This window comes from Pleurodeles waltl, chromosome 1_2, assembly GCF_031143425.1.
Source record: "Pleurodeles waltl isolate 20211129_DDA chromosome 1_2, aPleWal1.hap1.20221129, whole genome shotgun sequence".
Classification (NCBI taxonomy): domain Eukaryota; kingdom Metazoa; phylum Chordata; class Amphibia; order Caudata; family Salamandridae; genus Pleurodeles; species Pleurodeles waltl.
In genome coordinates this window covers 886,928,395-886,944,101 of record NC_090437.1, presented here as the reverse complement: position 1 = coordinate 886,944,101, position 15,707 = coordinate 886,928,395, and the positions used below count along the sequence as shown (strand labels likewise).

Sequence of the window (15,707 nt, the reverse complement as noted above, 5' to 3'; positions counted from 1 at the left end):
AGTGGGAAGGTGCGACGGGTGCAGTGGCACCCGTCGCGTATTTCAGTGTCTGCAAGGCAGACACTGAAATACTTTTCGGGGCCCTCTTACGGGGGCCCCTGCCGTGCCCATGCCATTGGCATGGGCACGGCAGGGGCCCCCAGGGGCCCCGCGACCCCCCCTACCGCCATCCTGTTCATGGCGGCTTTCCCGCCATGAACTGGATGGCGGTAGGGGGGGTCAGAATCCTCATGGCTGCGGAGCGCGCTCCGCAGCCATGGAGGATTCCAAAGAGCAGCGGAAAGTCAGCGGGAGACCGCTGACTTTCCGCTTCTGACCGCGGCTGAACCGCCGCGGTCAGAATGCTCATTGGAGCACCGCCAGCCTGTTGGCGGTGCTCCCGTGGTCGGTGGCCGCCAGGGTCAGAATGACCCTCTAAGTGTGCTATTGACTTAGTTGACACACAAGGGCCAGAAAATTACTTCATAATGTCTATTGACCAGCAATTGATAGTATGGTGGTAGTTGTGCTAAATAGTTGCATTCCTCTTAAGGAGAGTTACTATCTAACTAACCATAGTTCTCCCTTCGTGGCTGTTGGAAGTTGATGCTGTAGTATGTGAGTAAGTAGCTGCAACGTGACGCTCCAGCAGTTGCTTTTCCAAGTAAAGAAAAGACATGTGATAGTTCATCTGAATTATTCCTCAAAGCAGATGCAAGCGGGCATTATCAGAGACTGTGAAGTACAATTGTCTACAGAAGATATGGTTGACCTTATGATAGATCATGCAATTTAATCTGTGCAAATGCTGCAGTTAGGACCTTGCACTGATGGCCAGGTCGAAGGAGCCAAGTGAATAACCAAAGATCATAGTCAGTTAAAACCTGTCAGTACGTTTAAATAGAGAGAAATATGTCATCAAATAGTGCAGTTACATAGGAATTGTTTACATCCTAACACTGGTAAAATTCAATGTGGCCAGTTTACAATGGGGCACAAGCTCATGTGTATGTATGTGTATATTTTTATGCAATACAACTCATACCACTAAAGGCGACTTGGCACTTTACAGTGAACACATTGCTAATGCTGGAATAGATGAGTAAATAAAACTGGAGTGGGTATCAGAGAAGGTTGGGCTGAGAAAGAAATAGCATCATACACACAAAAATAATTATTTTTTTAACACACAGTTTATTGCATGTTGTTAAAACGTGACATCGCTGATGACAACAGCTGACACAGAAATAACAGCAATGAAGCATATGTCATTACACATAGCCCCAGACGACTCATAATTAATGCAAGATATATTGTGATATTGCAAACTAAGCAGCAAAAAACTATATTCCTCTCTCCCCCCAACCTATTGACCGTGTCACCTAAGATATGACATTCAAATATGCATCAATATAGTGATATAAACATGCGTGAAAACAAAAAATAATACCATGCCTGATCAGGCGGGGATAGAGAGGGGACCCACCTAAACTGTTATCATAAACATCATCCGACAGGGTGCCCACAGCATCAACGACTGACCCACTGGGTGCACGGGGTTGCCAACAAAGCAGCTTATGCATCAGGATTGTCGTACAATATGAGCAAAGGTTGGTTAATCAGCTCCATGTGATGCACTTTAAACACCTCTAAAAGAGCATCCCATGCCAGGGAGATAGCTTTTTTGGGCAGACCGAGGTATTCCTCACTACGAAGAGCATCACTCTTGGCAAGCCTCCAGTGGACCACCTCGTCTCACCATTTGCGCAGCATCTGGACTATCGGGGATTTCCATTGTCACGTTCTCAGCCTCTTCGCTAATAATAAGGCCAGAACCGCAAAGCGCAATATCACCCTGGAACCTCGCGGCCATGGATTGAGGCCAAGAAGACACTGTGCCGATGCAACTCCATTACATCTGACAAGGCCAATGCTACTTCTGCCCAGTATTGGGAAAATGGGCACAAGTCCACATCATATCTAAGACGTTGGTTTCCAGAGCCTTACAACAGGGGCACCCAGAGGAGGCGGCGGGGTACATCTTAGCAAGCTTATGTGGTTATATATGCCCTGTGCAGAATAGAAAACTGGATACATTTAAATCTGGAATTGCCGGGGACTCGTTTGGGATTTTCAACTATTTGTGCCCAGTCTTTATCAGAGATTCCTTGAATGAAGTCTGTTTTCCAAGTCTGTTTTAAAGTCATTAGCGATACATCCAGGTGTGCCCTAAGTCCACGGTAGAACAAGTGCACAAGATGTCTCCCATTCCCCATGATGTGCGCTACCTGAAGCAGTTCATGCATGCTGGGTTCACTCTCATTAGGGACCCTAAGCTGTCGCACGCATCACACTATGCTGGCATGTGACAAAAATAATGTTGTGGGGAGCCCGTGCACAAAGTCTGCAAGGGGCAATAGTGTACCATCCTGAAATAGCGATCTTACTGTTGACACCCCTTCTTGCTCCCACTTGGCTGTACGACTCACCGTAAGCATTCCCAAGGAGATCTGGAGACCACATAAAGGAATATTCGGTGCATAGGAAGAGGTGACTGCAGTTCATCTCAATGCTAGTTTTCAGTAGGCAAGGGCTACCTGAAGCAGTAGAGGACATGGCCGTAGGGGGTTTACACCGGGGCATATCAATCTATTGAGTTTACTGCGGTTGATCTGGCCCAGTGTGTAACCTATCTCCGACAAATTGTGACCCGCTCGCCAAAATGGCAACCATTACAATTGCCCAACTATGCAATACACCTTAAAGTCGGTCCCCTGTCCACTTTAGTCATGGAAAGCTGTAATTTATTAAGACCAACCCTATGGCATCCAGTACCCCAGGCGTGTTCCCCCCAAAAAGTATTTAACAAGTGGAACACCCATTCTGGTACTAGCACTGGAAGATTCACAAAATAGTACAGAAGGTGTGGTAGCATAGCCATTTTTGCCAGGGCCAAATAGCCTGCACCCGACAAGGGCAAAGCGACCCAAAGGTAATTCACGATTTAGGTGAATTGATCGCCCTCACAAGGTTACCTTAAAAAAAGTCCTTCGAATCTCGATAGATTTGAATACCCAGGTAATGAAATGTGTGAGCAGCAACAGGTAGAGCCCCCTCGCTGGAGCACAAAGCTGGGCCTAAAGATTATTAACAAACTGAAAAGGGCAGGACTTTTCGATATTGATATGGAGACCAGAAAGTGCCCCAAAGGATGTCAATAGGTTGAGTATGTCCCTTGACCCAGTACGGAGATCTCGAAGTTAAAGGATCATGACATCTGCGTCAAGGACACAGAGTGCAGCGCCTGGCCCACCGGTATACCCCATCCATCAGACTTCTGACAAATGTGCTATGTTAGCTCAAATAAGAGCGCCAACAAGGGGCAACCTATATAGTCCCACGTACAACCTGATATGCAGTTGAAAGATGAGATCCTGTCCTGGCTCTGGCGTTGGGCCCGTATACAAGAGGACGACCCATTGGATATACCCCTGCAGGATTCCATAGTGGGCTAGTGCTGCTAACATAATATCCCATCCCAGGGTGCCAAAGGCTTGGCGAACATCCAATGAGAAGCAAACTGCAAAATGGGTAATAATCACGGGATGTGGTCATGACATGGAACAATCGACGAATATTCAGCAAAGCATTGCAACGAGGCACAAAGCCACACAGATACCAATGTAGCAGCTGCTGGAGCAGTGGGAGATGTCTGCGGGCAGGGATCCTACTCAAGATCTTATATTCCATATTTAAGAGGGAGAGGAGTCGGTATGAAGTAAGCTCCTCAGGCAGTCTACAAGCTTCAACAGCGATATCACCACTGCCTTCCTAGTAGAGGGAGGAAGCAAACTCTCCTCTAAGGAGGAGTTATAGAACTTTTCTAAATATGGCACGAACATAGAGGTGTATGTAGAGTAAAATTTTATCGGGAGCCTTCCAATTCCAGTGTTTTTTTCTGGCCAGTTCCCTCATGGCCTCCAAATATTTCTCTCGCTGAAATAGGCGCACGTAAGGTTTCCCTCCTGTCTGCTGATATTCTGGGTAGTGTTGCCTGTTGCAAGAATGCAGCAACAGCTGCAGGGTCCTGGGAGGGTGGAGCTCTCTATAGGGGAGCACAGAAATCACAGAAAACCCTGTTAATAGTCTGTTGGGTATTGAGCAAGCCATGAACTGGGTCCCGAATGGATAGAATGGGTGTGGATATCATATCGGAGTCAATCAGGCAAGATAGCAATGTTCCCGTTTTGTTTGCCTCTGTGTGCAGTTTCTGGGCATAGGCCTTATGGTCTATGAGGCGGAGGCACTCCAACAGCTCAGCATAAACAATATGAGCCTCCTGCAGCGCTCCTGCAGCTTCTGGGTCATCGCACGCCTTCGATTTTAGGGGGCCCAACCTATCCTCCAGTTGTGTAAGCTCTCTCACAATCTCCTGCCTTGCTCCCACCACTGCACCAATGGAAGACCCACAAATTACAACCTTGAAGGCCTCCACTCCACTAGTGGGGAAGAGGATGTACCATAATTGTCAGTTAAATAAGTATCAATGGTAGTGGCTAGTGTCTCCTTAAAAGCTACATCTTCCAGGAGGGTCGGCTGCTGACGCCAGGTGGGTATTGGGGTCCGCACTCACCCCCGAAATAAAGTGATTTCTATGGGGTTGTGATCAGAAAGTGTCTTCCCTAAGTGTGTGACATATGTCAACACAAAACTAATGTTGATAGGTGAAATCTGTGGGTTTAGTTAGAGTTTTACCTGGCAAATAAGTGAAAATTAAATTTCACAAAATAAAAAGATGGAAACCATGTTAGTGGATTCCTATGAGAAGTGAGAGGACTTGGAAACCTATTGTAAAGCTTGATGATATGCACATTAGGAATAAAGATAGGACTGCATGATCTGAGAAAACGCAAGTCTTTCGAGGCGTTACATCAGAGAGTTTGCGTTCAATATAATCAGGATCTGAAAATTTAACATGGGCGAGTGGCATGGTTGAACAGGTAGCGGTGGAGTTGAGAAAGTCCAGTGATCAGTAGTTCTGATGTGAATGGAAGTGAAGGTACAGTAGTGAGTGGTTCTCTGGGGGAGCCTGGTTTAACACGGTTTGTTTTATTAGCTGAAACTAATTTCAGTGATATTTTCCTGTTTTTAATCTGTGTTCCTTTTGTCTCAGTTGTCAATGTGTTTGGGCATTTCGAGAGAATTGTGGGAGGGGCGTCTCCTTTTGATGTGTTTTTAAAAGGGGGTGGTAAAACTTTGTGAAGCTTTGCCTGACCTTGTCATGGCTGTCATAGTTACCCACAGGGGGCTGTTACTATGTCATAGCTCTTGTTATTTCTCAAGTTTGTAGTCTGTGCTCAGTGATTGGCAAGTAATAAGAATCAGGAGAGTTAAGGGTTATGTGGAGCCCTAAAGGTGTCGTTCTCAGTTCTGTTCTGCTGAAGATTACACCAGCTCCTCGATCTTCATTGCTTCCGCAGCTTCCTGAAAACAACACAAAACAAGTGACTCGTTCGTCTTTATCTCTTTGTTTGCTAAGTTGGGCTGGAGCAGTATTTTTAAGCACAATCAATTAGGGCCGTCTTTGTGCTGGTAAGATTCATTTTAGGTGTGTAGAATAGCAAGGCCAATTGTGGTGCCTTGTCACCCAGTACCCTATACAAATCCTGCAGGTCCTGTCTGACCGGATTCTAAACTATGGCTTTCTGGCAGCACAATAGACGTTAGAGCTGACCTCACAGGGAGCTGACACATAAAACTGTACACACAAATGCCCCCCACGGGGAGCCCTTTGTTAAGTATCGCACTGTGTATTCGTGTTCAAGAAGCCCCCGGCCTCTACCAAAAATGTGATGGCGCTTGAAGTGTCTACACACAGCTTCATAAAAATGAAAGCCTGATATGAAAAGCAGGCACCAGTGGAATGATTAATAGCGCGCGAAATATCTACAAAAAGGAGAGGAGGGAAATCGAGAGCGGACTTAAAAAACACAACAACAAAGTTCACCTGGAACAGAGATTTTCAGGTGCCACACATATCTGGCGACGAGAAGAGTTATGTTTGTATTGCTATACATTGTTGGTTCTATGTAAAATAGCTAAATGTATATGTGTATGGATCATTGTAAAAAGGTATTTTGCACTTCTAAGTGTGTTCCATCAGACAGTTCTAACCCTGCTTTTGTCTGGGGTGTGTCTGGGCATTTCAATATTATAATTATGTTGGCCCAAAATTTAATTTAAAACACAATTTGACTTTACATTCTTGTAGTATTACTATATATATATATATATATATATATATATATATATATATATATATATATATATATATATATATATATATATATATTTGTTTATTTATTGTTCCAGCTAAGTATGGGCCTGTTTAGTTTATTTATTGTTCCAGCTAAGTATGGGCCATGCGTCTGAATGTTGCTAATCAAGGCTGTGTCTCCCCAGGGTGTCTGGCGCGCTCCTTGCAGGCTCAGTCCTGGCAAGAAGAGTTGTTGAAAGGAGATTTAAGAGCCTGCTGTTGCCTTTGGCAACCTTGCCTCGTTCAATGAAGAGAAACAACACCGGGCACAGAGAGAACTGAGAGACCGAGTGAAGAAGCAATACGGAGCGCAGACCTCGGGGGATGCGCAGGACACAAGGCGCCTGAGGAGCCTCGCGAGCTACTGCTTTGTGGCTGGACCCTCCTCCGAAGCATCCCACCTACGGTACAGCAATGGGGTGGACTAACCTATAATCTATTTCATTATATTGGGCAGGCGACTACTAAATACCTAAGATTAAAGAATGTGCTACTCTGCTGTGCTCCGGAGGGGGCGTCGGATGCTCTTTATTGATTCTGACGTGTTAGTGGCTCTCGAGCTGGGAACCGATGCAATGAGAAAGTGAGATAAACTTTCATTCGAGTTTTAACAGGGTGTTACAAGCTGGGCTGGCGAGGCGCCTGCCTTCCCTACGTGACGCGAGACTTGTGCTGTTTGGGACCAGGACGCTGCACCCCCTCCCAAACTGGCTGTTTTGTGCCACGGTGGTTTGTCTACACGGGTGGGGTGGGGGGGTGTTCGGAGAATGGGCAGAGCCTTTTCGGGATAATGTCACGGCACATAGATATCAAAAGAACATTTTCCCTCCGTTGGTCTCAAACTCGCAAGACGTGAACGTGCTTTGGACTTGCAGAGCACCCCCCAACCCAACCCTCACGCCAACGGAACGAACACGTACCTCTCTGAAAGAGGGGATATCGTCCCCCAAGTGCCAAAACGTGTTTATTTATTTATTTGTTTGGTCACGTACCTCAGAAACACAAAGGCATGTTAGGACTGGCGAAGCATAACGGAACTGCTTTAAAAGATTAAGGATAATTTGGAAATGATGTGAGTGCGAGTACATTTCACTCGAAACTCTTTAAAAATGTTTTGATTGCTTTTAAATGTAAATCAGCACTCCACTGTAGAAGGATGCTGCCAAACCATGGTGGCCGACTAACAAAACGCCTCGCCTAATGCAGTAATGGCGCAGCATTGACAGGAAGAGTTTAAGTTCAGCGTGCATACAGCTGTTGCAAATAACGCCACTATTCCTACTTGCTTACTTACAATTGTACTCTGGTGCTCGTGAACTGAAAATAAATCACAATTTCCCAAGATCCTGGAGCCTGATGTATTATCGGAGGTCACAGGAAGTGGGTCAAAGTGAGCACTAGATTGTGCGACCTGCGCTGCATTTTGCAATGTGGGTGATGTACTAATCAGTTGCTTCACAAATGATATATTCATAGAGTGTCGCAAAATCTCTTGCTTCATGAATATTAATGAGGCAAGTCACAATTTGTGACAATGTGCAGATGTCTGAGAATGCACAGATGGAGGCCTGGGAGCTACAGAACACCTCATCCAGTTGTTCCAGTTCCCAGCATATCAAGATTTTTTTAAAGGAAATCAGTGCCCCTCAAAGCAACAGCTACTGCTTAAAACACAAATAATTGTCATGATTGGAAGAGATCAAGTAGTGCATGCAGATATCCCCTAGATCACTGCTCCATCCAAGGGTGCTCAAGACAATTCCAAACAGTAATCTGTCTCATGGGGACAGCACTTCCTTTGAAAATCAGTTACCAGTTGAACTCGGGGGTCATTAATAAACAATTTGCAGCTGCAATTGCAGCCACAAACTACTGTGTCCTGCACATAGGCTTGCTCCATTTAAACCAGTGGTTGCAAATGCCACTAATTTTTTGGTACTGGGACTTATTTTTCCTCATCAGTTATTTCCTGAGAACAAGAGGGGGAAAAAGCTGGCAAAGTGGAGAAAGCAGTGACCTGCAGCAGTGAGATAAAGCGGAAGGTAGTGTCTGCCAATGGCCTGGGGTGGTTTAGGACTTGGTATTCGGCTGAATGACATTTAACAGTGCCAGCTGCGGGTTTTCTTATCAGCGTTTTGGCCACCAGAACTCTTTATTTTAGAAATTAAGCACTGCAAGTAGGAGTGATGCCCGCTGGGGCAGTCCACATCTGTGTGTGGTTTGAAAGGGGCCGCAAAATGCTTTTCCTGGCTCGTAAAAAGCCTTTTATACATTGCAAGAATTTATTTTGCTATCAGAATCCCTGCGATTTTGCAACTCCCAGACTATGTGACTACAAAATACTTTTACAAATCAGCCACTGGACCTGTGATTCTGATTTCTTTGGTCTTTCCATTTGCTGACTGCACTTCCAGCAACAAAACGTCTGACAGGTAGGCAGACGTTTCTGCTGTCATAAGTGAACTCCTGGCGTAGAGACCTCAAGTGTTCTCAGGGAGTGTTAGTGGGATGAGTACTGCAAATGCACACATCTTTCATTTTTTCCAATCATAAAAATAAGTTAATCTGTACAAGTGATAGGCATATGCCTGTGCCAGTTTGCAGTGATTGGTTTTTAGTGAATCACCACCTAGTGGTTAAATACAAAGACTATACTAAGTATATATGTGTTAATATATTTTAAATTTATCTTGCTGCTGTCATTAAATATCTCGTCTTAATATTTGATGTCCACTTATTTCATTGTCATTCCATTTTTATATTATATTTTACATTATTTTTATTATACACTGTGTGTCACATATCAATCCCTGAAAGTGCAAATGCATTAATTTTCTGTCACTTAACGTGCAAGATGTGATGAGTGTGAATTTAATAGAGTTGGAGATATCACAGCTATTGTGTGACACCACTTAGAAGATCTGACCCTTCTTTGGCCCTCAATGGATGGTTACTTTCCAGCATGGCCAATCAGTGTCCAGTTTTCTAAAGTGACAGGCACCTGTATAAAATAATTATCCAGTCCATTGAAGTGCAATGGAAATATTAAGCTGAATCATCCTTGCTTTGTCAAGTACAGTCATTATACCTGTGACAGATCGAAAGTCATGACTTATTGGTCTGTTTTCAAGTGTGTTGCTCTGTGAAATGTCTCAAAATGGCTGAGTTTATTTTTCCCTTCTCTTGATTTCTTCAGCAGCACAGCAAAGATTCAGATAGCTGTTGAAGATGCCTCAGCAGCTCCCCCAAACCTCAGGCTCGGGCCTACCCCGTTTACCTGCCATCCAGCACTCACTATCACGACTCGGGGACCCCGAGACCTTGTCTTTGCGTGGATTCTCCAGGGCAGGTGGGGAGCCACCAGAAGTGCCACCTGTAATACCCAGTAAGCACACTGAACACTCCTCCTCCTCCTCATCCTCAGGGAAGGACAGAGGGATGAAGCTCGCTCCACTCCAGCACCAAATTCCGGAAGGAGTGCAAGTGGCTACTGTCGATCCGTCCAAACCCAGGCTACCACTCTTTGGTGAGTCAAGGCTAAAATAAGAGTGACATCTTCCACCTGGCCACATCTAAAGGGCCTTTGTTTCATTTTTTGATAAAATGGCCACTTTGGTCGCCAGTGATATGAATAGTTCCCATGGTGCATGAGGAAAATAGAAAAGATGCGTGCAACGGTGATTTCTTATTTTCACTACTTCTCCTCCTCCCACTTGTTCCTTCTGTAACTCCTTTGACAACAGTATCCCATAATGGATATCAAGGATGTACCTGAAACCTGCTTACTGCCTACCCTCTGGGGTGTGACTGTACTTTCAATACTTAGTTTAAACACACACTGTGCTAAGGGCAAGATATGAAATGCCAGATGTTTGACATTGCCTTCACTCTTTTTTATGGGCAGAGGGAGATTTCCCAAAAATTCTAATCAGACAATCCAGCTCATAGATTCCCATACCTTCAAGTAAATGGCTTACTATTACCTTGCTGGTTCCACAGTCTGAAAAATAACTTTCCTGATGCACTTTTATAGTATCAAATACATGTATAATAAACCCACACGTCTGTAAGATTTAGCACTCTTGATTTTACATAAAACTATACTTTGAACCATACATTATATGTTAGAAGGTTATTCAATTCAACCACTTCTTAAAGTTAGGCAAGCGTGCACTCCTTGAGTAAATGTTGTATAGGATGTTGGTCAGTCGGTGGAGCTTGCAAATGAATGTAAAGTACCAAGCTGATGGTAAATAATCCTTAGAGGTGTGCAAAATTTGCGTAATTTTCTTTGATGTAATTACGCAAACAAACTGGCCAATTTATGCAGAATTACATATAATGTATATTTGTTTCTTTCTCTATATTTTAGTATGGAATGCAGCCTTGTGTCAATTTGTAATGTGAGAAAGAATTTTACTTTGAAAAAGGTGCAAAGAAAAGCACAGTGAACAAAAACCACTCCAGTTCTATTGTTTTTATGCACTCATGCTACATTTTTACTGGGAATGACATGTTCATGGTAATTCCTTTACTGCAAATGGTGCGTAATTATGCAAATTGGTGTAACGGTGTAAATTGCAGGGATTTATAAATTACACATAATTTAAACTTTGCCCAAGCCTAGTAATCATATAAATTATTGTAGAATATCTGATGTGTAGGTTTATGCAGTTGCAGCAGTTCTTGATAATCTCAGGTAAATTGAACATTATTGATGACAAAGAAATATAAAAGAAATGTGGAACATACACATGGATTTACATATGTTTTAATTTATTTTATTTCATTTTCCTATTTTTTTCACATTGTCGAAACATACATGCTTCATACTAGTAGTTGCATTTTCATTGGTCATTATTTTGTGTGCGTGTAATGCAATTTTCTCATGTAACTAATATTCTCTTGTAAACTGAGACTGGGTGGGAAAATCCTGAGCTTTTTGAGCAAAGGGAGAGTGACAGCAAATGTAAATGCCAGGTAAGTGTCAGAGGGTAAAAGTAGTTTAAAGAGACCCAGGAGGTGTGGTAGGCGTCAAGGACAACCATGAAGAATTGGGATGGTATGTATGGTGCACCAGCTGCACAGCTAGTGTTACATTAGCCAAAAACAGAGGGGAGAGATGGGGTGGTAGGAGAAATTGACAAAAAATGAAGAGGGAGTGGAGGGACCAAACAGAGATGGTGGTGAGTGACCTGCTGAAGTGGAGAAAGGCGATTGTAGAAGGTGATTTTTTAAAATATGAAATAATGAACATAGACGGCAAGAGAGAAGAAAGGGAGAACAAGATATGGGGTTAATTGAGCTAAATACAAGTAGGAAAGCCATCTGCATTAGGGCCAAAGGAAGGTAATGAGACTTTCATAGAAACGTTTCTTTGGTGTCCTTTAGTAGTGTTTTGTATGAATTAGGCAGAGCAGAATGGTCAGCAAGATCAGGGAAGGAACTTGTTTTGATCCTGAGATTGTGCGCAAGGTCCCATCAGACAAGTTCTGGCCCTGAGAGACCCATAGGATATTGATACATATTTATTGATAATTTAACAAGATATACACTCACACACATATTAAGGCGATTGATGACAGAGGAGGACATCAGAGGAGGACATCAACGTCTGTAATCCATAAAATAGTTTAAAAAATATTTAAAACTACAGGAATGTATTTTCAGTGAAAATGATATGATTCGTTACTGAATCATGTAGTGTTAAAGATCATATTTATCATGAACATCCATGCCCCAAATCAACAAATTTTACTTACATTTTAGAGTATAGTCATCAATGATGTGGGTAACAAAGCTTCGAGGTGGCCCTGAAATTGCTTGTGGCAATTTTAGTATATGCATTTGAACGTTCTCTTAAAATGCATAGAATAGTAATATTTACTAGATTTAACATTACATGTGATTAGAAACACTTAAAAGTCTCTAAAAGTGCAGCACCAAAGATAAAATGTTAGAAGAACCTGAGAAGATTCTCAGGTTCCAAATAAACTGATTAAAACAATAATGCTGGTCCAGCCAAGGTGATGAATGATAACATATAGAATGAGATGATATTTCACTGTTGATCAGGTAGTGGAGGACTCAGTGGGTGGATATTGAAATGGAAGCTCTGCTATTTAAAAGCTGGTTTGTGGACTAGCTTTATGGAAGCAAGCAGCCCAAGCAGCTAGTAAAAGAGATTGGATTATTTAAAGTTCGTGTCCCTTTTAAACTTAATGAATTGAATCAATTATGTTAATCTATTGATGAACTGTAAGTGTGCCGTCTTTACAAGTTTTGCCTTTTTTATCTGATATTGCTTTCCAGATGTTTTTGTTACCACAATAACCGAAAGAATGTGTATATGCAGAATTTTCATCTTTGGCAGTTTGTGGTCAAATGATCGTTCAAATGTTTGCCTCATCTGTAATATAAAGAGAAGCTAATGTTCTAAAAGATTTGGGCGCATGGGGCCCATCAACGTGGCGCTCCAGTGTGTTCTGCTTGCTTGTCTGATAAAGGTACACACTTTATTAAATGGGGATATAAAATGTATCAGTCTTGCAGTTGCCTTTTACATACCTCTTGTAGACACATCCAACAACAGAGAGCAAGTGAATGCTTGAGATGTTTGGCACATCAGAGGCTAGGAATGGTCTGTACAATCTGCTGTGCAACTTTCATGAGTATCCACAAGTTGGTGCTTTGGAGAATGGCAATAGGTTTGGGGTAGCTTTGAGATTGTGGTTCTGGTTCCAGATTGCATGGTTTGTGATATAAAATGATTTAGCTTAAAGGGATGATCTCTGCAATTATTATGCTTAGGTATCCTGAAGACTGTAGGTTGGAGTGTTTGGAGTTGTCCCTGTCCAATGATATCTGTGTTGTGGGCGATGAAGGTTTCCATACTCATGTTGGTCAAAATGAAGGTTTCGACAATTGGTGTACATCATATTGGTAAGGGAGCTTTGTTTTCTTGTAGAAGCAGCACCCTTATAAATGCAGGATTACCTTTCTGCTATAAAGTGCAGTTTGAGGATACAGTGCTTGTCGTTTGAGTCTCAAACCATTTGGTTTTTGTATTGTATATATTTAAGAAAAAGATCCTAAAGAACAAAGGTAACTCTTCAATTATGGCTGTTCTGATGGAAATAACTAATTCTGCAAGTAGAGGTCACTGTGCCTAGACTTTCCACGTAGAGAGTGCCGGGAACTCATGGCACGTGATTGAGCTTCTGACAATGCAAAATGGTCAAATAAAGTATTTTACCCAAAATACAGACATAATGTAAGATAATTCTGTCAGCTGGCAATTGGTCTAGACTTGCATATTTTTTTTCTATTAAATGGCACAGTACTGTCAAACTTCCAGGGGAAAGACCACATTATGGGCCCAAAGTACAATGCCTTTTTGAGGTTGCAATAGGAGAAGATCGCCGTTTGCGACCGCAAAATAGGCCAGGTACGATGTACCATTCCTATTTTGTGAGTGACGAGGCATCCCGGATTCGCTGGACAGTCCTGGTTTTTCACTAGTTGTCCCAGCACATTTAGGGAAGTTTAGCTCATGTCCGATTTTGGGAGAGGGTCGACTGAAAACGGTTGGAGGTGCCTATTTATGTTTTCCACAGGAGGGATTGTTAGCAGCTGGTATAAGAAAGCAATTTAATTAGAAGGTATGATATTGGCTTTAAATATTGCATTTTATGTTCTTAGTGCCTCTGTTTTAATTTTATTCTGATGAGCATTGTCATTCTGTGCGCTTGGTTGAAGTAAAACTGTCATCCTTTTTCTATCTTTATGGAATATCTTGGTTTTTTACTTTATAATCCTGGTCACCCTATCTAATTGTGATGCACAATGACTCGCAATTAGAGACTTGTAAAATGAAATATTCGTACATCTGACCCTATTTCCTTAGTCATGCTAGCTCCCTGTGCAAAGTTGACAGTTGCAAAAATCAGAGTAAATATGCTGATGTTAGACGATAGGTCCAAAAAGCAGATCGAAACTGCAGAATATGGTGTATTGTAACACTTCCTTTAATTTGCATGTCCAGTACACACCCTTAATATGTAAATCACTTAAACCAATCTGATAGAAGTGATGGTATCCCACATACTCCTGATTATCATATAAATAACGAATGTGAGGAGTCCGTTTACCTGGCTCTGCAAACATCTACATGTCTAGTTAAACTCTAGGTCAGGACTAGGTAGATGACATTGGTCAGTATTATTGTTAGCAGTGAGTTCAAGACCTTATTATTGTCAGTGAAAAAACTATTGTAATCATTTCAGGTATTCCTACTGTAAACACTCTGTATTGAATAATCTGCTAGCAAACTATTACCTACCATGATAAAGCAGGCCTCCCCGTGGGAGTATACATTTATGGACATTGGATAAACTGGTAGCTGGAATTAGCATTTTGCTTTTTAGATGAATTTATATATGTTAAGAGAAATGGATTGTACCTGAACATTTGATATTTTAAGAAAAGGTAAAGTACTGTAGTTAAGATGAGTGTCTTGTTTGCATTACATAATTGTGTTTAATAACAGCTTATATTTTTAAAGTAGAGAATCTCAAAAATAAATATTTTTTTCCTTTGTGTTTAGCCTTTCGCTTTTGTACTCCTTACATTTTAAGTATGCATTCCTGAGAGGGGTAGAGGGAAGTGTCATAATAGGTTGGTTGAAGAGTTCCCTGGTGGGCTCTTAACTTGTCTTGTTTTCTCTTGTCTTATCCCATACACATTCAATCTGATCTTTATTTGGGCTCAAACGTACTGCTTGGTGGCAAGCACATGTATGTAGAATAGACGATTGTCATGTATGAAATAAATGTAGAGTGGTGAAGCATTTTATAGTTTTGAATCAGGGCTGGCAATAGTGGATCCATTATATTAACAAAGAGTCCTGTATGAAAGGTAAGGTTTAAATCTCTGCGTAATAACAGTGGGGAAAAGTTATAGAAGCTGCAATGAGCAATGCATGACAAACGAAAAACAATAAGTTGGAACATGTTTTGGCTTCAATGATCTAGTCAAGTTTCCTTATATTACAAACAAGCCTGATCACAAAATTTCAAATCTGCTGCATCTTATCAAGGCAGTAGGAAGTAGGCAGTTGAACCCAGGCACAGCATGCTTCAGTGATCTAGCCTAACATATATGAAGGAATGGGGATTTGCTATGAACGGGGGAAGGTTGGGTTGATTGCGTCATGTTCTCACTCCCAGCAAGATCTTCATTTTATTGGAGTTCAGATTTAAAACATTTTCGTTCATTCAGTTGCCATTTTATAAAGCTGACTGAGGCGACAAAGAGAACCTGGTGAAGTTGAAGGAGAAGAATTTAAGAAAATTGGCTTCCCCTATACCTCTCTGTTTAATGCCCAACAATCATTGCTATTGACTAGCCCTTC

The 15,707-nt window shown here is 42.1% G+C and overlaps 1 protein-coding gene across 1 annotated transcript in view; it reads left to right on the top strand.

The window, feature by feature from the left end:
* Nucleotides 1-6,509: 6,509 nt before the first annotated feature.
* LOC138245733 (EF-hand calcium-binding domain-containing protein 6-like) overlaps nucleotides 6,510-15,707 on the top strand; it is a 348,792-nt gene continuing 339,594 nt past the window's right edge. Inside the window, exons 1-2 of the mRNA XM_069199599.1 lie at nucleotides 6,510-6,701; nucleotides 9,492-9,821. Of these exons, the coding sequence (XP_069055700.1) occupies nucleotides 9,524-9,821 (298 nt within the window). The 5' untranslated portion in view covers nucleotides 6,510-6,701; nucleotides 9,492-9,523. The remainder of the gene's footprint in view (nucleotides 6,702-9,491; nucleotides 9,822-15,707) is intronic.